This window comes from Urtica dioica, chromosome 12 (assembly GCF_054948205.1).
Source record: "Urtica dioica subsp. dioica isolate 48M chromosome 12, U.dioica_male_clone48M_v1_H2, whole genome shotgun sequence".
In the NCBI taxonomy this organism is placed as follows: domain Eukaryota; kingdom Viridiplantae; phylum Streptophyta; class Magnoliopsida; order Rosales; family Urticaceae; genus Urtica; species Urtica dioica.
In genome coordinates this window covers 4,979,700-5,004,391 of record NC_142767.1, presented here as the reverse complement: position 1 = coordinate 5,004,391, position 24,692 = coordinate 4,979,700, and the positions used below count along the sequence as shown (strand labels likewise).

The window sequence follows — 24,692 nt, the reverse complement described above, 5'->3', positions numbered from 1 at the left end:
AGCACGATCACTCTCGTCAAGATCGATTCGGAGGTATAATACTCTTAACACTAAAACTCGTATAACTATTATTTATTGTATAACGCCAGATTACTATACACAGGAGGCTCTGCCACCTTATGGTAATATGATGTGATTTACAATATTTTAACTTTGTTAATGTATAACATCATAGTACTATACATATGGAAGGCTCTGCCTCCTTATAGTAAAGTGATGTGAACTACATCTTACTTGTAATTAATATCAATTTTCTATATACAGGAGGCTCTGCCACCTTATAGAAAAATGTTATTATTTGCAAATTTATTTTAACTGCTCTAATTAATATTTTACTTTGATTGGCTATATCTTTTCAATACTCGTACATATACATATTGTTTATTACACATTGTTATGCTTAAATACAATAATTTTTATCACAAAATTAATAAATACCAACGGTAATATAACGGCTATAAACGGCTATATTTTACCTTATAAATACATATCTATTCAACTCATTTTTAACCACACAAAAATCTCAAATTTTTCTACCTCATACATATTTTTCTCTTCTCCTACTATTTTTTCGGTACAAGCTCAAAATGTCTCGCTTACTACTAGTCTTTATTGCCATATTTATTGTAATGTTTAATGCTTATATTTCTACCATAGAAATTCCACCGAAAGAATTTTATTTCGTTGTAGTAATGTTTGGATTCATGTATTTATTTTTATTTCTTACAATTCTTGTAGACTTATATGTCTTTAATTATTAATCTAAGAAATTTTATATTTCATAATAGTTATCATCATGGAAAATCTCGTCAAGCTCGATTTCAGTCCTCTAGACATCACAGGCCAAAACTACATGCCTTGGAAGGTGGATGTAGAAATGCATCTGGAATCTTTGGGTTTACTGGAAACACTTTCTGAAGAAAATACCTCGTCAAATATAGACAAGGCAAAATCTTTAATTTTCCTTCGTCGACATCTTGACGAGGGATTAAAAAGTGAATACCTCACCACCAGAGATCCAAGTTTACTCTGGAAGGAGTTGAGGGACAGATATTTTCACCAAAAGGAGATCATGCTTCCAGTATACCGTGATCAATGGAACGCTTTACGGTTCCAAGATTTCAAAAAAGTCAGCGAATATAACTCTGCGATGTTCCGAATAGTATCTCATCTGAGATTTTGTGGAGACCAAAAGACAGATCATGACATGCTGGAAAAGACGTTCACCATTTTCCATGCATCGAACGTAACCTTGCAACAACAATATCGTGTTCGAGGATTTACAAAATATTCTGAACTAATCACTTGTCTTCTAATCGCAGAGAAGAATAATGAATTACTGATAAAGAATCACCAATCCCGTCCGACAGGTTCAAAAGCGTTACCTGAAGTAAACGCTGTCAACTCCGAAGAAACTGAACAACGGAACTATATTCCGGGTTGAGGACGAGGTCGAGGTCGTGGTCGTGGTCGTGGTCGTGGTCATGGTCGCGGACGTGGATACGGACGTGGTCGAAGTGGTTATAATCATAACCATTCTTACAATACCACGAAAGATTATCATAAGAAGCAGCAAGATGAAAAGAATAACGATTATCCACACAAAAAGGGAAAATACCTAAGTACTTCCAAGGGTAGTGAAGATGTTTGTCATAGATGTGGCACAAAAGGACACTGGTCTAGACTTTGCCGTGTTCCTCAACATTTGTGCAATCTATATAAAGCATCCTTGAAGGGGAAAGAGAGAGAGGTCAACTTTATTGACCAAGAACCTTTAGATGACTCCACTCATCTTAATGCTTCCGACTTCGATGGTGATCTTGCGCACACTGTCGCTGATTCTGCCGTTTTCACAGAAGACTTCTAGATTAATGATGCATGTATGTTTTTCCCATGCTTGGGAATGAAGTAAAGTCCAGTATTTTACCTAGTTACTTAAATATAATTATGTATAATATGTGTAATATTTTTCAAGACTTTGTAACACATTAGTATTATATAATATAAGTACGTCTTTCTCATTAACTTTATTTTTGTTTTAATCTGAAGTTATCATATGGAAAAAGCAAATTGTGAGGCGAACCAAATGGTTGGTACTGGAGAAATTTGCATACCGGATAGTGGAACAACGCATACTATTTTGAATGATAAAAGGTTTTTCTCAATGATAAAACCAACGAAAAATTTTGTGAATACAATATCAGGTCCTGTAGATCTGATTGAAGGTATTGGTAAGGCAAATTTCACACTGCCAAATGGAACAGAATTCAATATAAATAATGCTTTATTTTCACCGAGATCCAAACGAAACTTGTTGAGTTTTAATGACATATATTCTCATGGATTTAATACTCAGTCTATAACTGAAGGCACCATGAAATATATGTGTCTTACGACATCCAAATTCGGAAAGAAACAAATTTTAGAAAAACTACCTATGCTCCCTACTGGATTGCACTACACATATATAAATGCGATAGAATCAAATTCGGTAGTCATTGAGTCTTCAATTTTAACGACATGGCATAATCGTTTGGGTCATCCTGGTTCTATTATGATGCGAAGAATTATTGAAAATACACATGGGCATCCATTGAAGGGCCAGAAGATCCCTCAAGGTAATATTTTTCCATGTAAAGCTTGTTCTCTTGGAAAGCTTATCATAAGACCTTCACCGGGAAAGGTTGAAACAGAATCACCTACGTTCCTTGAACGTATTCAAGGTGACATATGTGGGCCTATTCACCCACCATCTGGTCCATTTCGATACTTCATGGTATTGATAGATGCCTCTAGCAAATGGTCGCATGTTTGTCTGTTATCAACTCGTAATATGGCATTTGCGAAATTACTTGCTCAAATAATTAAATTACGAGCTCAATTTCCTGATCATACAATTAAGAAAATCAGGCTCGATAATGCCGGTGAATTTACATCCCAAACATTCGATGATTATTGTATGTCAGTTGGGATTGATGTTGAGCATCCTGTTGCTCATGTACGTACACAAAATGGTCTAGCTGAATCGTTAATCAAGCGCCTCCAGCTTATTGCTAGACCATTGATAATGAGAACAAAGCTCCCTACTTCAATATGGGGTCATGCAATATTACATGCTGCTGCATTAATTCGCATCCGACCGAGTGCATATCATAAATACTCCCCTATGCAACTTGCATTTGGCCAAGTACCAAATATATCTCATCTGAGAATTTTTGGATGTGCTGTTTATGTGCCTATAGCACCACCTCAAAGAACAAAGATGGAACCTCAAAGGAGACTTGGAATTTATGTAGGTTATGAAAGTCCATCTATTGTTAGGTATTTAGAACCTCAAACTGGTGATGTTTTTACAGCACGGTTTGCTGATTGCCATTTTGATGAGGAAAATTTCCCAGTATTAGGGGGAGAAAGAAAACAGCTGGAAAGGGAAATTACTTGGTTTGTACCAACATTATTGCATCTTGACCCTTACACAAAAGATTGTGAAGGAGAAGTGGAAAAGATTGTACATTTGCAAAGTATTGCAAATCAACTTCCTGATGCGTTTACAGACACTAAAAGAGTGACTAAATCATACATTCCAGCTGCAAATGCTCCTGCGCAAATTGATATTCCAAAAGGACATGTTGAAAATAAAGTCACTCATGAAGTCACAACACGCCTGGAGCGTGGAAGACCATTTGGTTCCAAAGATAAAAATCCTCGAAAAAGAAAAGGAGCAGAGAGACAAAATGACCCCAAAATGGAGGAATGTATTCCAGAAATACAAAACGAGGAAAATCGAGAAATTTCAATTAATTATGCCAATACAGGTATACAATGGAACCGAAATGATGAAATCGATGATGCATTCTCATATAGTCTGGCATGCAATGTCATGAATGAAAATGATGGGGATCCCGAACCAAGGTCTGTTACTGAATGTAAAAATAGACACGATTGGGGAGAATGGAAAAATGCAATTCAAGCCGAACTTGACTCGCTTAACAAGCGCAAGGTCTTTGGACCTATAGTACTCACACCTGTAGATGTGAGACCTGTTGGATACAAATGGGTATTTGTGCGAAAGAGAAATGAGAAAAACGAGATTGTGAGATACAAGGCCCGACTTGTTGCCCAAGGTTTTTCTCAAAGGCCCGGAATTGATTTTGAAGAAACATATTCCCCTGTAATGGATGGAATTACATTCAGATACTTGATCAGCCTAGCAGTGCATGAGAAACTAAATATGCATCTCATGGATGTTGTCACAGCTTATTTATACGGATCGCTAGATACTCAAATATATATGAAGATCCCTGAAGGATTCAAGATGCCTGAAGCATCTAGTTCGAAGCCTAGAGAAAAATATTCCATTAAATTACAAAGATCTTTATATGGGTTAAAGCAATCCGGACGAATGTGGTTTAATCGCTTAAGTGAATATTTAATACAGAAAGGTTATGTCAATAACTCTCTGTGTCCATGCGTATTCATTAAGAAAACAACATCCGGATGTGTGATCATCGCTGTTTATGTTGATGATTTAAACATCATTGGGACTGATGAAGAGATTAAAAAAGTAATCTCTTACTTAAAGCAAGAATTTGAAATGAAAGATCTTGGGAAGACAAAATATTGTCTTGGCTTACAGATTGAGCACGTGAAAAATGGAATATTTGTGCATCAGTCAAATTACACGAAAAAGGTGATAAAACGCTTCCATATGGATAAGTCAAATCCTTTAAGTACTCCAATGGTGGTCAGATTCCTAGATGTGGTAAAAGACCCATTTCGTCCATGTGAGGAATCTGAACAGATTCTTGGTCCTGAAGTACCATATTTCAGTGCGATTGGAGCCCTTATGTACCTTGCTAATTGCACACGACCAGATATAGCTTTTGCAGTTAATCTATTAGCAAGATTCAGCTCAGCTCCTACAAAGAGACACTGGAATGGTGTCAAACATGTGCTTTGTTATCTTCAAGGAACGATAGATTTAGGATTATTTTATCCTAACAAGACAAAACCAGCTTTGATTGGTTATGCAGATGCAGGTTACTTATCAGATCCACACAAAGGGAGATCTCAGACTGGATACGTGTTTACGTATGGAGGAACTGCAATTTTTTGGCGTTCTCAAAAGCAAACGCTCGTTGCTACATCATCAAATCATGCGGAGATTATAGCACTACATGAAGCAAGTCGTGAATGTGTATGGCTGAGATCAATGACGCAACATATCAGAGCCACCAGTGGTCTTCCAACAATCGAAGACCCCATCACACTTTATGAAGATAATGCCGCATGTGTTGCTCAAATGAAGGAAGGGTTCATCAAGAGCGACAGAACAAAACACATCCCTCCAAAGTTCTTTTCGTTCACCCAAGAACTAGAGAAGAACAATGTTATCAACATCCAGTATATTCGTTCTTGTGATAACTCATCTGATCTCCTCACAAAGGCGCTCCCCACTTCAACTTTCAGAAAACATGTTCATGACATTGGAATGCGTAAATTGCAAGATTTGTAGAAAGACCGCACCAACGTCTGCATCAGGGGGAGCTTTGCATAGCTGTACTCTTTTTTCCTTACTGAGGTTTTTATCCCACTGGGTTTTTCCTAGTAAGGTTTTTAATGAGGCAGCTGACCATGTAAATGTATCAATGAGCATCCCAAAGGGGGAGTGTTGTAAATAAATTGGTATGCTCATATAGGTCAAAAATATAGGGTAAATAAAGTAAAAAATATGGGGTAGATAATTAATTACCCTACACCTAACTTTTGACTAATGTACACAAATTTTTACTATAAATACATGAGGATGGTGAATGAAAAATCCATCCCTAAAATTCCTACAATTTCTCTTCCATTTTCTCTCTACTCTTCATATTCTCCTCTTCTAAATTATCACTTTAAAGAGTATTCAATTCAAGTCATTTGGTTTTCATAACAAATCTGTCTTAAAGAAAACCAAAGTGAAAGATATATTTTTGTTGTTTTTGATATTCAAAAAAGTGGTGGTAGGCGCGCGAAGAGTACAAAAATCTAATGAGTGGAATCCACCAGAAAACAGCCAAACACACACACTCTGTTCTCTTCTCTCCTCACTCTCACTGTCCCTCTCTTATCTTCTTCTTCTTCTTTCTCACTCGAGAGTTCCATCAATCGATCAATCATGGAGGAGACGAAAAACAGCGAGGAAGGAGGGCAAGAGTGGGAAGAGAGGTGGTCCCTTTACGAGGCGTACAACGAGCTTCACGGCGTGGCCCAAGAATTCTCGACGCCCTTCGACGCGCCGGCGGTTCTGGTTGTCGGCCACCAGACTGACGGCAAGAGCGCGCTCGTTGAAGCCCTAATGGGCTTCCAGTTCAACCACGTCGGCGGGGGAACCAAGACGCGCCGCCCTATCACTCTCCACATGCGATTCCACCCCAACCGCCACTCTCCTCTCTGCCGCCTCGTCTCCGACTCCGATCCCTCTCGCTCCGACCACCGTTCGCTCGCTGAGGTTCAGGTAACACTCCGACCCACTTTCTGTCTAATGTTTTGGCGGGAAATGGTTTTCTGTCGTTTCTAGGGTTTGGTTTCGTCGTGGCTGGTAATAAAACTGAGTGTTGTTGTTTGTGGTCGCAAGACTCGTGATGCTCTTAATTAGGAAACTGTCTCGGGAATAGCGTGAATCTTGTGTTGAGAGATTAATTTTCCGGGATCGATTTCACTCTGAATGGTAGAGTTTGGGTGTAGCTGGTTCAGGGTAACTGAGCATATTTGTGTGACTTGATGTTTGGTATACAGAAATGAAAGTAAATCTTATTGTTGACTAAGTTACTCTTTCAAATGGAAGGCTTTGTACAATGGTCTTCGATCCAGGGGTGTGTATAGGCCCTCTTTTTGTTTTGGAGTTTTGCGTCTGCTTTGCCTTTCGGGTTTGCGTGCTGGATTGGCGTTGGATTCAGGGGCTTTGCTTTTCTCGTCTCTCCTTTTTGTGTAATTATGGCTCATTCCTTCATCAATATAAGTAGTTATAGTTTCAAAAAAAAAAAAAAAAAGGTTTTCGATCTTAGTGTCTGATTTTTGCAATCAGGGCAAACTAATCTTCTCAATGTGTATATATATTTACCATAAGAGTTATTCTTCGGGTTTTTGCAGGCGTACATTGAAGCAGAAAACATGAGGCTGGAAAGTGAGCCTTCTCAGTTCTCAGCCAAAGAAATAATTATAATGGTTGAATACAAGTATTGCCCAAATCTTACTATTATAGATACCCCTGGGCTCATCGCTCCGGCTCCGGGTCGGAAAAATCGAGACTTGCAGGTTCATTAGCAAATTTGATGAACTTTTTCTCTGTAATATAAACCAATTCTGTATGTTATTCTTTTTTATCTTTTTCACTGTACTTATCTTCTTAGAGATTGTATATACGACAACGACAGGTTCAAGCTCGTGCAGTGGAGTCTCTGGTACGAACTAAAATGCAGTACAAAGAGTTCATTATATTATGCCTTGAAGACTGCAGTGACTGGAGTAATGCTACTACACGGAGGGTGGTCATGCAAGTAAGGCATTTTGAATTGTTACCCTAAAGAATCAACCCCCAAAGGAAGAAAGTAGTTTAAAGAAATATATGGTCAAAGATATAAGTTCTATAAATTTCAAATCCTTTCATTTACTGTTAGGAAAACTTCTAATTTACCATGGAATGTAGTTTCTTTTTTCTTACAATATTTTGAAGTGACAAACTAGAAAAATGTCAGTCTGATATTGCAGGCACAGTTTCTTATAATATCAAGCTTTTATGCCTTTTGAGATGATGTGCGCACCAACTTAAGTCTTTAATTCACTGTCCGTAGATTGATCCGGAGCTTTCAAGGACTGTGATTGTCTCAACCAAGCTTGATACTAAAATACCCCAGTTTGCACGCTCATCAGACGTAGAAGTATTCCTCTCTCCTCCGGCATGTACACTTGATGGATTCATACTTGGCGAGTCCCCCTTTTTCACTTCTGTTCCTTCTGGAAGAGTTGGTTCTGATTCTGACGCAGTTTATAGATCCAACGACGAGTTTAAGCAGGTTTGTGACCCTTACGTTTTCTGTTGTAAATCTATTCAAAATTCTTGCTCGTTGGATGTTTGCTTTCTTATATTGATTTATATCTATCTATGAATAAAGGGGAAGAGCTCAGGTAATTCCAACTGATGGATTGTATCACCAAAATATCAGTTTGGTTAACCTGTTAGACTTTTATGACACATAATATGTGCTGGACTCATGTACATAGTACTGTAGTGTTAGATTGAGACTTGACAATTCAAAATATTTTATGTTTTGGCGTCCCTTATTTGCCCAGGAGATGTCTTTGCGTTAAACCTGTTTGTTTATGTCGATTCCCAAACTGTAGGCAGTTTCTTTAAGGGAGATGGCGGATGTTACGTCACTGGAGGAAAAATTGGGCAGGTCGCTTTCTGAGAAAGAAAGACAGAGAATTGGTATCAGCAAACTCAGATTATTTCTGGAAGAACTTTTACAGAAGAGGTACGCATTTTTTCTCCTCAATACCTATTTTGCCTCTTCTCGTCACAATGTGCTTTTAGTAATTACATTCCAATTTACTTTTCCCAGGTACATGGATAATGTCCCGTTAATCATTCCACTTCTTGAAAAGGAATATAGGAGTACAACAAGAAAGATGAATGAGATTAATCAAGAACTCAGGTATTATGTTCAAATAAAGCCTCGAGTAGGTGGGGGACAAAGATTAATATTCATGTTGATTCTCTTCCCTCGTTTAAATTGTAACTTGTGTGTTTTATGATAAAATAAGTGTATTTGCTTTCTCATATATCGTTCTTTTTATTTTATGTGGCTGATTAGATTCATTTTCTTTGTCCATGCAGCACTTTGGATGAAGTTAAACTGAAGGAGAAAGGAAGAACATTCAATGATCTATTTTTGAACAAGGTTCTTTGTTTTACCAAGCCAATCTGATTGACAGATATTAATGTGAACTAGTTTAGTGCTTGTTAAAATAAAATCAAATGGCAATTCCAAAGTCTCAGATTTTTTGGTTATAATATGTACATGCTTTTTCGGTTTGATGGGATAATTATTGGGTTGAGATACCTTTTCTTTTATGCCTGCTTGAGGTATCAAATGCAACGTTTTTTTTTTCTCAGTTGTCGTTGCTGTTGAAAGGAACAGTCGTTGCACCTCCAGATAAATTTGGTAGTGACCTACTCCACTGTGTGCGTATTCAACTTGTGATAGCTGTAACGGAAATAATGTTGGGAAAAAACTGATTTAAGTATAAATTTTTTTAAAGGTGAAACACTGCAAGATGAGAGAGCAAATGGAGGGGGATTCATTGGTCTTGATGGTCTCCAGATCCCTCACAAGCTTATACCTGTAAGCTATTCATTATTATGTTAATACGTCATTAATTTTTTCGTTAAATTTGCTTTCTATGTCTTTGAAAAATAGGTTCATGGTAAAGAGACAAGATTGGTTGAAACGCTGCTTTGTGGCCTCTTCCATTTTTATTTTACTTGGCCCTTATTCCAAATTGTCACATGGTCCTTTAGTTGATCAAAATATATGACCATAAATAGAGCTGTACCTATGTGCAGCTGACACGGGATTGACCAATAGAAGTAGTTGGAGTGATCTAATCTTTATTCTGATTGGTATTAATAGACGTTTTTTTTCCCCTCTTTTTCCATTTTCCTCTCCAAATATGTAGAATGCAGGAATGCGGTTGTATGGAGGAGCACAATATCATCGTGCCATGGCTGAGTTCCGTTTTATTGTTGGAGGAACAAAGTGCCCTCCAATTACACGAGAAGAGATCGTAAATGCTTGTGGAGTAGAGGATCTACATGATGGGACAAACTACTCGAGGTACTAATTTTGTCTTAAATCCTAGTTTAAGCTGATTGTTGCTGAGTTGACAATTTATTATATTTTATTTTCTCTAATCAATATTTTTTGTTAATGTTTTAGAACAGCATGTGTCATTGCTGTTGCAAAGGCTCGTGATACATTTGAACCATTTCTTTTTCAGGTGAAAAGCACCGTTTTTCATCTTCGTATACATGCAAGTTTACTGTTTATATTGGTCCAATTTTCTGCTACCTGTGACAGAACTAATATTTATGAATTTATGTATTCAGCTAGGTTCTAGGCTTTTGCACATTCTAAAGCGCTTGCTTCCCATATCAATATATCTTTTGAAGGTATGGATTTAGTGATTTTACAGCTTCTACTAACTGCTTCACATATTGATTTTGATTTCAATTGATTTCTCAATCACATAACTTGGGGAGTTTAACAGAAAGAAGGCGAGTATCTTAGTGGTCACGATGTGTTCATCAAACGTGTTGCTTCTGCCTACAACAACTTTGCAGAAGCGACTGAAAGGACTTGCCGTGATAAGTAAGTATAGCTCTCTTTCTTCTTACTTATATCTGTTAAAGACAAACTTTTTCCACATCGTTGATTCTCAAACACTGTAAGGTGTTGATTTGGTACACTGCTATGATAGCAATGATTTTTTTTTCTTTTTTCTTTTTCGGTAGAATGGAAAGTACTCCATAGATAATAAAATACCTGCTAGTTGATTAAAATTATTTTTTTAAATGTTATCTACATGGCTTCTCATTATGCACGTAGGTTTTCCAAAGAACAAGTGAGACATTATTTTTTTGCTCATGTCGATTGTTTTTCCCTTCACTTAATATTTATTCATTTCGTGAACTGTTTTGCTAACTCTTTTACTGATGGTATATAAATAATGGTAGGTACTAATAATTGATCTGTTTCTTTGATGTAGATGCATGGAAGACTTAGAAAGCACCACCCGTTATGTCACTTGGTCTCTTCATAATAAGGTAAACATATTGTCCTGTAAAGGATTAAATTTTTTTTGTCAAAGAATTTCTAAGAAAAATCACTTTCTTTACGAGAATATGCTGTCAAAAGAGCACACCAACGAACTACAAATATATACTCTATCAAGCCATTTGTACATTGACCTTAGTTATCTGTTGCGATGACTATTCATTCAAAATAGGTGTTATTTTTTCCTTTACTCTGGCTTTACAGAACCGAGCAGGTTTACGCCAGTTCTTGGACTCATTTGGTGGAACAGAACAGTCCACTTTGAGTGTTACTGTCTCTTCGGGTCTGTCCCAGGAATCCTCATATGGAACAGCAAACGAGAAGCATGACTCAAAGCCCAGGGGTGATGTGAAGCTCAGTCATTTGGCTTCTGGAATGGACTCGGCCTCGTCTGTGCAGACCACAGATACAAAGCTCGCAGATCTTCTAGACAGCACGCTTTGGAATAGGAGGCTCGCTCCTTCATCCGAACGGATTGTATATGCTCTTGTGCAGCAGATATTTCTTGGCATAAGAGAGTACTTCTTGGCCTCTACTGAATTGAAGGTGTGTAAAGTTTTAATGTTTTCTTTTATTTCTTTTCTTAAAGCTTCAACTATACTCTACTTACCACAAACATGGTTGATGTTTGACAAAAGAGAATCACGATCAATGCTCCGATGCATCATATCACTATGACCGCTCTTTGAGTTACGAGATATACACTTAAGTTCAGTAACGTTTCTAGATTAATTGTTATTATCCATGTATGTTCCTTCTTGGTTATCAGTTACTCATAGCGCAATATATTGTAGATGGTAGCTTATGATTATCCATTTATGATTTGCGTCAAAATTAAACTTTTCACTTGTTTGCATTCTCTATTTTTATTCCGCGATCAACTTGTCCTTTTTTGCAGTTCAATTGCTTTCTTCTCATGCCAGTCGTCGATAAGCTGCCGGCTCTACTCCGAGAGGACTTGCAATTTGCTTTTGAGGATGATATGGATAATGTTTTTGATATTAGCAATCTAAAACATTTGTTAGCCCAGAGAAAGCGAGATACAGAGATAGAGCTGAAAAGGGTAAGTAGACTCATTTTCTATTACGACCCCTATTACATATTAAGTTCTTTTTTTTATATATATATTATGCGATTTTTCAGATAAAGAGGCTGAATGAGAAATTTCGATCAATACACAATCGGATCTATTCGCATGAAGTTGATATAAAACCTGATTCTAGCTCCCAGCAATGATTCTGGATTGAGATTGGAATCACGGTTACAGAGTTGTGACCTACTGTATGCTTGTCTCCTGCAAAATCTATATAATATTCTAGCAAAAAAGAAAAGAAAAGAAAAGAGCATAGAAGTCGTGATGGTTGGCCATGAGAACATGGTCCTAGTTTCAAGCTGCGTATATTACTCGACACTGGGCTCTGATTTCCCATGTCTATAACTGTTATTAGTAACTTTTATGATTTTTCATTGCTAATGTGCCTGGTTTGTAGCTACAATTGTACTAGTATATGTTTTGTTTTGTTACAAAGTTTGCTTAAATTGTGTTTGTTTATTTGGCGCATGTTTGAGTCGTGGAATTAAGATTCAATACACTTGACAAGATATATTCTGATATCTTTTAAAGTCACACTGGCATATATTAGCGCGGATAAACTTTCCAATGACATGTCCTAACTAAGGATTAAAATCTCCCTCGAGATGAGAGTGTTTCACGAGAGTTCTCGTTTCTTGCAGAGGGGGATTTATATCTAGCGAGTTATGTAAATCTCACAATTTCTCGCACGCAATAAAAAAAAAAGAAGTTTAACCTGCCTTTTTGGGCCATTCAACAAGGCACGAAGTGTTTATAGCTGATACCCAAAATTTGTAGTGATTGTGTCTTACACACACAAACTATTTATAACTGTTTTATATTTTATGATTTAAAAGTACATTTTACTTTTCACGTGGGACATTTTTCGTTGGAATGTTTGTTGCAATATTTCAAAGTTGCATGCTACTAGTCTGTCACCCCAACTTGCAACCTATATACATAGAGGAATTTCATTAATTAGATCTAAAAATTAATAAAATATCAAAATTAGATATCTTATTACAAAAATATGTAAAAATAGACTTTTTTCTTTATTTCGGACAAAAATAACCTTCTGACCATCGTGACATACAATAACATACGATATCATACGATGTCATACGATACCGTACAATGTCATACGATGTCGTACGATGCCATATGATCAAGAGGGTATTTTTATCCGAAAAAGCGACAAAAGTCCATTTTTAGATATTTTTGAAGTAAGAGGTCTAGCCTTGATATTTTGTTAATCTTCGGGTCCACATAATGAAATTTCCTCAACAAAAATTCAAAAGGAATGATATTATATTTATATTTTCTAATTTTTTCATATCAAACGGCTATTTTACGGGATCATTGAGAGGCATTAAAATGACAAAACAATAATGCATTTTTTTTTATGCATGGTTGAGGGGAAGCTGATATAGTTGGCTATTTTTCTAATTTTTTTATTATTAATAAGTTTCTCAACTAATTAAATGTAAATCTATTGGACAAGTATAAATAATATATTACTATTTATAGTATTTAAGAATAATTTTATAATTTAAAGTTTAATAGGTAAAAATATACATATACATATATATACACAAGCAGTATGCTCCGCGTGTTGCAGCGAAAATAATTAATATATTTTAATCTGAAGGAAAAAATATCTAGAGACATGTTAAAAATATTTAGGTTTGAAAATATGAATCTAAAATTTTATCGAGACACTTTTTTCTTTTTGATTAAAAAATATTCGGTACAAATGAGTTGTACTAGTGTGACGATCCAACTTTCCGGACAGTCATACTAAACTTAATTCTTTAACTTTAGTAAAAACGAATGTGGATATTTTTTTTAAATATCATTTCATTTATTTATAAAGTTTAGACTTTAACACAAAAACAACTTTGAAAATAATCATAACATTCAAAGTCTTACAAAAAATCCTTTGACGAAAATAAGAGAAATACTTAATTTGGAATTCATAATCAGAGTAGATGGGTGGAAATACATAACGGAAATAAAGTCATGAAACTCAACTTAAAAAATCTCAAACTGAGTGTTTAGAAATTTGCGTAGCGTAAATCTCTTAAATAAACAAGCCGAACTACAACCCCAACCCCTTAGCCATCGAGCGCCGCTAATCCACCCTCCTCACTTGTTCATTTGTTGTTTACCTACATCACAGACGGATACACATAGAATGAGCTAATACTGATCGAGAATAACTATGACTAACAAATAGATGAGTAATGCAATGCATGAACCAGTTATTAGTGTTTTAGAACTGATCGGGGTGCCCCTAGAGTAGTCGTACCTAAGATTTACCAAACGTTGGCTGTTTAGCAATATCAAATGTTTAATTTGCTATTTTCCTAATGGACCCTAAATAATAACATGGCTAAGCATAAGAGTATGTCATACAAAAAAATGAACTAATCTCATACATTAGATCATTATAAAAAGACACATATCATAATCACCACAATCCACTCAATAACACATAAACACACATATTAAAAATATCAAAGATCACACACTCATCATATTTAATTTTGAATGAATCCGTGTTGTAGTGAGATTATTCTCACCTTATTTCGAGAATGTACAACCTTAGAGCTTCGGACGGTTGGAAAAGCTATTCGGCTCAAGAGCTAATCGAAGGAATAACAATTAGGTTCTAATAATCACTTATGGACGTAACAAAGTTTCTGGAACAACTCAGAGATGAAAAGACGAAAATACCATAGGGTTTCGACAAAATATTAATTTAAGAGAAAATTTCTAGAAAACATCCAGATGCACGTTTTCTTCTTCAGTGGAAAGACCGAATTCGGATTCCATATTAACGACAACTAAATAAAGGTATAACATGTAAAAATGAGTTTTATAAAATTTCGGGAAACGATCTACGCAGCGGTCTAAAATAAAATCTTTGATATACTTTCATTGATTAAAAAATCATAAATAATTTATTGTATAACAACAACAAATAAAAGTATCTCCTATAAAAATTTCATGCCAAAATACGTTTTTCATAGTTATTTAAAAAAAAAAAATCAAATTACGCTGTTTAAAACTGAAATACGATGTATGTTCCCTGGTTGTAAATGATTTTTAGAATAAAACCGTTCTTTCAAAAATCATGAGATTTTAAACATGTATCAATAACATCTAAAATGTTTGTATATTAAAATATTGGCTCAAAATAAAATTCATAGCTATTTAAAACAGACACGTTTTCTTACTACCCTGAAATTTGATGAAACAAAATGTATTTACCTTAAAAATATTTTGAAATAAAATAAATTAAAAATATTTTAGCCTAAAAAAAGGATTTTCTTAACCCCAAGTCACCTTCGTAAAATGTTTGCAAATTTTCATAAAATAATAGATATTTAAATTAAATTATTGTTCTCATTGTTTATAAAATATGGTATATCATAAAAATAATATAATAAATAATGAGCAAGTGAGCATGTGAAATTACCTTTGGTCAATTAGTCGTAAAGGATGCTCTTAATCTTTGTATGGACACCAAAACTCAAAGAATATATTACTTGGTACTTTAGGATTTTTTCTTAGATGAAGAGGATGAAAAAAGAGAGAAATATTGAAGTGTGTTTATGGAAGAGAGAAAAAAGAAATGGTAATGTGAGTGGTTGACCAAGAGCTTTAAGGAAGAGCAAGGGAATTTTCAAAAGTAACGCTAAATTAGTAAAAACGTCTCATATTAATGTGATTAAATCACAACTCTTATTCTTTCACAAAATAATTGTGGACATAACGATTCCTTTTCATTCCTTTAATACATATTGCTATGAAATTAACTGAACGTATGTATCCATATATAACCACACTCATATGTACCTATTTGTTAGTTACTATTAATGAAAACAATTCTTATTACGGTCCATTTTTTTAAATGTGATAACCGATCTCTTCAAATATATATATATATATATATATATATATATATATTATATTTAATGTGTATCAATATATATTTGAATCCCAGATGCATAATTAACATTATATTTATAATATAAAGATGTGACGATACTAATATATCAATATTACTACTAATACAATTACTTAGATATTTATAAATCAACTTTTCAAGTAATCATAATATATATATATATAAGCAGTATATCCCTCGCATTACAGTGGAATAACTAATATATTTTAGTCTGGAGGAAAAAATATATGGAGACATGTCCAGAAATATCTAGGTTCGAAAAAAATAAATTTAAAGATTTTTTGAGATATTTTTATTTTTTTTTATTAAAAAAATCAGTACGAGTGATCAGTATTATCTTATTTTTTCAACATAAAAAGTTTCTACTGTAACATGAATAATAATTTAAGTCTTAGGGGTCAAAATCTTCTTTATATATCTATATATTATATAATATATATATATATATATATATATATATATATATATATATATATTGTTTCAAATAAGTGCATGAATAAATTATTTGGGAAAAGATCTCATTTCTAAATTTGAAATTTGAAGTACTCAAAACATGAGAAAAAAACAAACATAATGCAAATGTAGTGCAAGACAAATAATTCAACTCGAAATTTCACACCACAATTTCTAACATACATATAGCTAGGTTCGGGGTTTCACAACTTGTGTCTAAGGTCAAATATCTTCTTTTATCTTTCTGATTAATTTTTTTTTACTGTAGAATGAACAACAAAATGAGTGTGGTTCCAATCATCTCCTTTATAATAATAATAATAATAATAATAATATATCTATATTTCGATAATTATATTATATGATATATATTTATTTTAATATTAATAACAAATATATATATATTAATTTGTAAAAACTTTAACTTTTAAAAAAATTTATTACATTTTAAATAATTATTACATTTTAGTGTGTATATATGAAAAATATGTAATTTATATAATTTGTTACTCAAATACTCCGTGTGATACCCCTTTTTTGTGATATACCCCATGAGATACGGTATAACATGCGGTACGAAATACTCCGAACTTTAATTAAATATCGCGGAATACCTTGATACGAGACGAGATACCCTCAAAATTAGAGGCGCGGTAAGCATAATGGAAAAAGAATACTTATGAAGCCTTTTTAAATATAAAGAAGCTAGAACTGGTGCTTCTATGAACACAACATAATCTTTTAATGTTATTGCATTCTAATATATGAGCTTGTATTTTTAATATTTCTAAATACGATTGAATCATGCACCCAAGCCGCAAGCATGTGCGCGACCCTTCCTCACTGACATCGATTTAAATGCAACTCAGCTCAAGCTGAAATTGACGATGCCGAGACAACTTTTTATTTCATCTTTTCTAGTCATTGAATAGGAAAAATACTCCCCTCTCTTGATTGAGTTCTAGCAAAATAACCAATAGAAATTAATAGATTTACAAATTAATCAAAGTTTATTTAAAATTAGTGAAATAGATTAAATTTATAAAAATGTGCGAGTACCAATGTCAAACCAAAAATTTGACCCTTGTCAATAAATTTTTGACATGTAGATTGTTTATTTACATGGATCAATAGTATAATTAGTATAATTTTTTCCAACTCAGTTTAGAAAATCTCGTCATAAACTCGAGAGAACATGACACATATATATCTTGTGTTTTAGTGAAATGTCGAGTTTAACTTTTGATTTTTTTTCAAAAATGTCGAGTTCATACTCACTGTTTAACTTAAACGACGAAATTATACCCTAAAATAGATAACAGTGTCACAAATCTTCTTTTTATTGATTTTTTTTTTTAATTTTCATTGACGTTGACATAATATTTATATCGAAACACCAATTATCTTTATTCATCCGCGCCATATATGTAATTTATTTAAAAACTAAAAAAAATAAACAACTGTTTCTTAATCGTAAAGAACACAGAAAAATACAAAGGAGTAAAAATCAACGGTTGATAATCATCAAAATCACATATTCGAACAGGGAATCCATGATTCAGAGTTGCAATTCGAAAACGGAATAAATTCATCTCTTGGGAGATATGAATTTTATTACTTAATTTTAATTTAAGGCTATTTTTATTTCAAAATTCAGAATTTGCAAGTTAGGGTGCTGGTTTGGATTTGATTTGGATTTTCATATATAAGGGTTAATATCAATGAAAGAGAGATTTGTGACACTGTTATCCATTTCAGGGTATAATTTCGTCATTTTAATTAACAGAAAGTATGAACTCGACTTTTTTTAAAACTAAAGGTTAAATTCGATATTTAACTAAAATACAAGGTATATATGTGTTATTTTCCCTAAACTCGAGTACTAATGAGTATGACTCAACAAAAGTTTCAAACTTTTATATGTGCGTACACTTAGTGACGGATCTAGAAAGTGACTCATTTGCAAACTTTTAGGATAATTAAAAGGGCTAAAAATGTAAAAAAAAAAAAAAAAAAAAAGGTTCACCCCCACTAAACCCTATGTAAATCCGTCACTACGTATACCATATTGAGCCATGTATTATGTTTATGATCAATGTTCCTCACCAGAGACTTTTTTGCGTTCTACAGAATCAAAGTCTTCGTAAAAATAAATAAATAAATAAAGGGTCCAGTGGTTATCTAATCATATGAAACATTAGAAATTTTGAAATAGCCAACGTTTTGTTAATTTTTTATAAATAGTCACGTAAATCTATTTACACTATCAAAATAATAGAAAAGGCAGAGTAAATATGACTATTTACGAAATGTTTACAATAGTTTTTGGCTATTTACGAAAAATTTACAAAACGTTGGCTAAAACACAAACGCTTATGTTTATGTGGCTTATATCATTAAATTTTTGATAAATAAAAGTCAGCGATCTCTATTTGAAATAAATCTAACGATCGGAGAGTCATCTAACATACTATTTGAAGACCTTTCTTTTTCACTTGGTGGTAAAACAAAACAAAAAAATGAGGTTCTATTTCAACTTTGTGGGGAGTGAAAATAAGGAGAGGAAATTAATGCAAACGAGAGACAGAAACTCGGTGGAAAGGATCCCATCCCAACTTATAATATCTTTAGTATTTGATCTATAAAAATCTGTATTTGGGATGGGAACTATATGTTCTTTTCTTTTTTAAACAAGCGCAATTGACAAAAAACATAAGCTGAAGTGTAAGATAAAGGGTGAATTACCAAAACAGGATAAATATATCAGAGGGATAATAGAACGAAGGGTATGTCTTAACATGTAACATATTAGTACTAATCTGTGCTGTCATGAGCTGCTTATATTTAAAATAAAAAATCATTGTTCATAGCATTATATATATGCAAGCAACAATTTGTAGGTTGCCTGGAATATAAATGGAAAAAAAAAAAAAAAAAAAAGTAGAAGAAGAAAATTAAAAAGCCACAATACTCTTTATTCGGATAACAAGTAGATTGGTATACAATCTGGAATCGACAGCCTTTTAGGACACAAGCCAAAAACAAACTTAAGCACGAGCAGCTAGCACTAGAGAGTGTAGCATATATTTTTGCCATACAGACATGACATTTATTGAAAGCAAGGGAAACGACACCTCATGAGGAAAACGACAATTCTTAGATACTTCACTTGATATCTCCGTGGATACATGATTGTTTAGGCATTTTTAACTGCGGCAATAGAGCTCTTGGCGCAGAAAGCAGAACACGCATTGTTACATTTTTCAGCAGCTTCATTCACAACCTCACCTGTGCCTACTCAGCGAAACAAGTTGCAGATAATTAACTAGAATGGAATTCTCTCTAGTCTATGTATGACAAAAAAGAAAAAAAGTAAAAAGATGCAAAATGAAAAATAATAATGAGGTTGGTGAGTGCTTTACCGGAGTTTTGAAGAGTGGTTACGGCACCGCACACGGAGAATGCACACCCCAATTTGCAGTATTCATTGACGGCGTCACCTATTGCATCAAAATGAAATCAAAGAATAGCACAAAAGAAGAAATATGATAAGTTTATTTTTACCATACCAGTGTTTACAAGAATTGGATAATCTGGGGGACATCTAGCCCCGTTATCAACGATTAGGCATCCACTTTCTAGTGAACAACGTATTTCGGGCCCGTGATTAGAACGACAGAAATCATAGCTAGTTCTTGCATAGGTGTTTGGGCAGCAGCTTTTGCCCGCCTCAACTTCAACTTGTCCCACAACAAGGCTCACTATGAGTAGAGTCGCAACAACAATTTTTCCTTCCATCTTCTTTAGAGTGGTTCACTTCGTGTCTTCTTACAAAATATATATTGAGGAATAATACCACCTTATATTTATATTGACGATATGATGATGAAACTAGCCCGACAGTATAAGGATGAAAATACTGATACCGATACCGAAGTTCTGATTTTACTGATGTACAGACTACCGACGGATATATCGATAGATATCCAATAACAATTTTAATACCGATTACCGATGGTACCGATGATATATCGACTACCGATCAATATATCGACTACCGATCAATATATCGACAAAAATCTTGTAGCAAAATATAATTAAAAAAATAAAAAGTACATATATGTCTCTAAATCCAAAATACAAAATAATTTATTATTTATTATTATGATATAATAGTTCTCAAATGCTACCTAATCAAGACAATAAATAAACTAAAAATACACACTACAGGTCATACAATAGTATTCAAATGGTATCAATTTTTAGTATAAACTCAAATATTATTGATTATTATTGACAAATAATGAATTAATGATATAATGTATAATTTATTTTTTAAAATTATTAGAAAATAAAATTATGATAATTATATGTATATATACATATATATATATATATGTATATTCAAAAGCTTGATTTTTTATTTTACATATAAATAGGTATTGTCATATATATATATATATATATATATATATATATATATATATGTATGTATTATAAAATATAAATAAAGAAATAATAATAATACTTAGTAAAATAAATAAGTAAAAGATATAAAGAATAAGAAATAATAAATAAAAAATATATATAAAAATAAAATAAATAACAAATAATGAATTGTTTATTTTTATATCAAAAGAATTCAAATTCAGACGATATTTTGTCGATATTTTAGATTTTTTAACTACTAATAGATATCTATTTTTTGTCGATATATCATCGATATTTTAAGGATATTTATAAAATGATAACGATTATAGATGATATTTTATCGAAACTCTTCAAAAAATGATAAATCTTTGATATATAGCTATATATCGGTGATATTTTGAACTTCTCTATCATTAAATCTTCAACTTCACCTAACACGTGCACAAAAAAGTCTCCTACCTTATATATTTATTGTTATTTAAAGTTTAAATCAGCATGGGGGAGCAATTATAGAGATATAAAGAAATATGCGCTTCCTTTCAGATCACTCAATAAATGTTATTAAAGATAATAACTTTAATCATTTTAAGAGACGTTGATGAGGGTGGGGGAGCAAGAGATATGCGCTTCCTTTTCAGAGCAACTTTTATTTCTATCCACTCAGAATCAGTCATCTTCTCTTGATTGGTTTACTTTAGAGTTTAGACCTATTACCTTAAAATTCTAGTCTAATTATCTATTAATTAATAAAATAATTTAAGCTGAGAAGAAGCTCGTAGATCATAATATATGAGACATGGGTATGAGTTAAGCTATATCCTCAATATTAATACGTATATATAATTTGAATTTGTCATAGTAGAATTGCGTAGAGTAAAGTTGGTGTACGTCATATTATTTGGTCAGGTAAATGAGTGTGGAGGTGGGAACAAGAGTGATTATAAGATACGTGTTGTCTATTGGTTATTTAAACGAGTATGGGGGGAGAGGGAGCCCCATATACATTAAAAATGATAATTTGGTTAAGACATGAAATACGAAACACTAACGACACAACTTTATGCGGACTTGGATCTCAATAACTTAAGAAGAGTTATTGAAATTTTATATGTTACAATTAACACGATTATTATACATCATTAACACAATTATATAGTAACACGATTAACACGAAGATCTAATTAACATGATTATTAACTAATCGACACGAATTACGATTACGACATGCACAAATATGACACCTAATATATATGATTACAATTAATAGCACGATTAAAATTTAATTAAACAAGATTATTTTAATTAGTGTAGACCTATAAACAAAATAAACAAAATAGTTTTATCCCAATATATTAGAAAGTATGATGGACAAATTAAATTAAGAAGAGTTGATATGTCACATAGTAACAATAACTATGGACATATTAAATTAAGAAGAGTTATTGAAAATTAATTTATGTCATCTAATTAATACGATTATAAACAAGAGTAAATTATTTTAGTTGGGTTAGAAAGGCTAACACAATTTAAATAATAGATCAAAACGAGACGATAATGGTAACACGACTAAGATCCAATTAACACGATTATTAAATAATCGACACGAAGATAATTAATATAATTACGATTAATAGAACGATTAAGATCCAATTAAGCATGATTATTATCATATGTGTATAACTATAAATAAAATACAAAATAATTTTATCCCAGAATATTATAAAACAAGCAGTTTACAACCCTCGCATTACAGCGGGATATTTTAATACATTTTAATACTAATAAATTATTCAAATAAATCATTCTAAAAAAATTACGTTGCTACAACATAATCATGCAAAACATCAAAATAGCTATTTAATTTAGGTTCTAATTTAGATTTACCAATCTAAATGTAAAACATATATGAAAATGCAGTTAACAACATATCCCATATTTACATAATATACAACTCATGTTATTCCGAAAAAACAAACTTGGCTTTGTGTTTTGATAGTCAATGCTATCTTGTATCAATCATTTTTTAGGATTGAAACACGAAATTCAGGTATGACTTGTTTATATTTATAGACACATAGTGAAAATAATTAGAATAGTATTCTTATACATCAAAATATGCAAGTTATTATTATTTCTATGTGTGACAATGTAAGCAAATGTTGATATAATTTATAAATATATATATAATTTGATAATATATATAATTCAAAAAATTGTAATAAACTTAATTTATGTATACATTCCATTAGATAACTGTTAACCTGAGAATCCTTTCAATGGATAATAGAAAAAAAATGGTTTTCATTAAATGAATTTATATAAAAATTATAGATAATCCATGTCTGTGTCTTCGGCCGATACCCTCAACCCACATAAGAGATCCAAGGAAAACAACCGTGATTTTGTGTCATAATATAATATGAGTCTGCGTGAACAGTAAAAACGCGCTTTCCTTTATACATATATAATAATAAATGTATAATTTTGATACTGTAGAATGAACATGATATTGAGTTTGCGTGAACAGTTAAAACGCGTTTTTCTTTATATATATATATATAATAATATGATGGCCGAATTAAAAAAAGAAGTGTTGTGATTATATCATATAGTAACAATAGTTACGGCACATTAAACTAAGAAGACTTATTGTAAAAAAAAAAAAAAAAAAAAAAAAAAAAAAAGCTGAAGTGTAAAGTGTGAAGGGTGAACTACCAAAACAGGATAAGTATTAGTTTTCTTATCTCACTTCTTAATTTTTGTTTTCTTCTTATCTCATTTCTCGATGTATGCATATGTATTGTCCATTTTTATTGGGTGAACAGAATATAGTTTGAAAATTAGCTCGAAAACTAGTGATAAGGAAGATGTTCAATTTGTTGGATGATATTTTTGGCCAAAGCACTGGAAATAGTAAACCCCATTTTGGACACCTTTGAGATACAAACCCGAGTTCGTATTTTATGTCAGAATTAATCAAATTTCTCTATATTATAGTAATGGTTATCTCACCAAAGTGGCTATCTAGCAATTGCTAGATAGCCACTTTGGTGAGATAACCATTTTTGTAATTTTTTGGTAGATAGCCACTGTGATGATGTGGCATCTTTTTAACCCTTTGTGATTTAGACGTTTACCTTCTTCCATTATCGGTTCCAAAAGTAGTGTTCGGCAATTTTTTTTAAAATTTGAATATTAATTTCAGAAACTTTATAAGGCAAAATAATTTTAAAATTTGAATTTTAAAATCAGTTGTTTATGCTTAAAGCTTCCTTTTATATTCGGAAATTACAATTAATATTTGAATCAGAATATTTTCCTATTGAATAGCAATTAGTTATTTGATGACGTGATATTTTACACTATTATTGAATAAAATATATACGGTTTTGTTATATGTGTACTGAAGCTACAAAATAAAATAAAAACGTCACTCGCATTTTTGAATCCTCTACACTTGTTCGTTTGTTCTAAATTTTAAAATTTAAAGTTGTCACAATGGCTGGATCATCGTTTTCACTCATTGAATCAGGTTTGTATATTTCATTCCATCTTTTTTCGTTTTCATCTAACTGAAGTTCGATTAATTCCTTGTCACACTGATTTACGATTATTAACATTGATTTATGATATATTGCTATCAAATTGTTTGAGCGTCAATGCTTTGAATCCAAAAAAAGTATTATCGTCAGACTTAAATCAGGATGGAAATAGTTCTGTTTTATAAATTGTTTTATACGATGACAATGATTTGAAGAACTTCTCTATGACTTTTGACGTTAATGTAATAATGTTTTCAGGTGGAAAGATGTTCTTCAATCTTCCATTTGTATAATAGAGTTTGAAACAGTTTTGAATTCAGGGTGTTCAGATCAAGTAAAAC

At 32.6% G+C, this 24,692-nt stretch overlaps 3 protein-coding genes across 3 annotated transcripts; 2 read left to right on the top strand and 1 right to left on the bottom strand.

Annotated features, from left to right (window-relative positions):
• Positions 1–1,604, top strand: LOC149378746 (uncharacterized). Its single transcript, XM_089603710.1, has 2 exons — positions 1–33; positions 789–1,604. The coding sequence occupies exon 2, from the start codon at positions 797–799 to the stop codon at positions 1,442–1,444; it is 648 nt and encodes a 215-aa protein (XP_089459836.1). The 5' UTR covers positions 1–33; positions 789–796; the 3' UTR covers positions 1,445–1,604.
• Positions 1,605–6,034: 4,430 nt separating this feature from the next.
• Positions 6,035–12,496, top strand: ARC5 (P-loop containing nucleoside triphosphate hydrolases superfamily protein). The gene is made up of 17 exons (XM_089603178.1): positions 6,035–6,499; positions 7,135–7,299; positions 7,419–7,541; positions 7,836–8,057; positions 8,386–8,519; positions 8,607–8,699; positions 8,882–8,945; positions 9,161–9,209; positions 9,307–9,389; positions 9,724–9,881; positions 9,984–10,044; positions 10,154–10,216; positions 10,315–10,415; positions 10,813–10,870; positions 11,085–11,426; positions 11,779–11,943; positions 12,024–12,496. Exons 1-17 carry the CDS (start codon positions 6,161–6,163, stop codon positions 12,114–12,116), a joined length of 2,313 nt encoding a protein of 770 aa, XP_089459304.1. The 5' UTR covers positions 6,035–6,160; the 3' UTR covers positions 12,117–12,496.
• A 6,836-nt stretch (positions 12,497–19,332) lies between these two features.
• Positions 19,333–20,248, bottom strand: LOC149378744 (DELTA-urthionin-Uf1a-like). Its single transcript, XM_089602307.1, has 3 exons — positions 19,948–20,248; positions 19,801–19,878; positions 19,333–19,672 (listed from the first exon to the last, which is right to left on the bottom strand). Exons 1-3 carry the CDS (start codon positions 20,174–20,176, stop codon positions 19,575–19,577), a joined length of 405 nt encoding a protein of 134 aa, XP_089458433.1. The 5' UTR covers positions 20,177–20,248; the 3' UTR covers positions 19,333–19,574.
• Between the last annotated feature and the right edge of the window lie 4,444 nt (positions 20,249–24,692).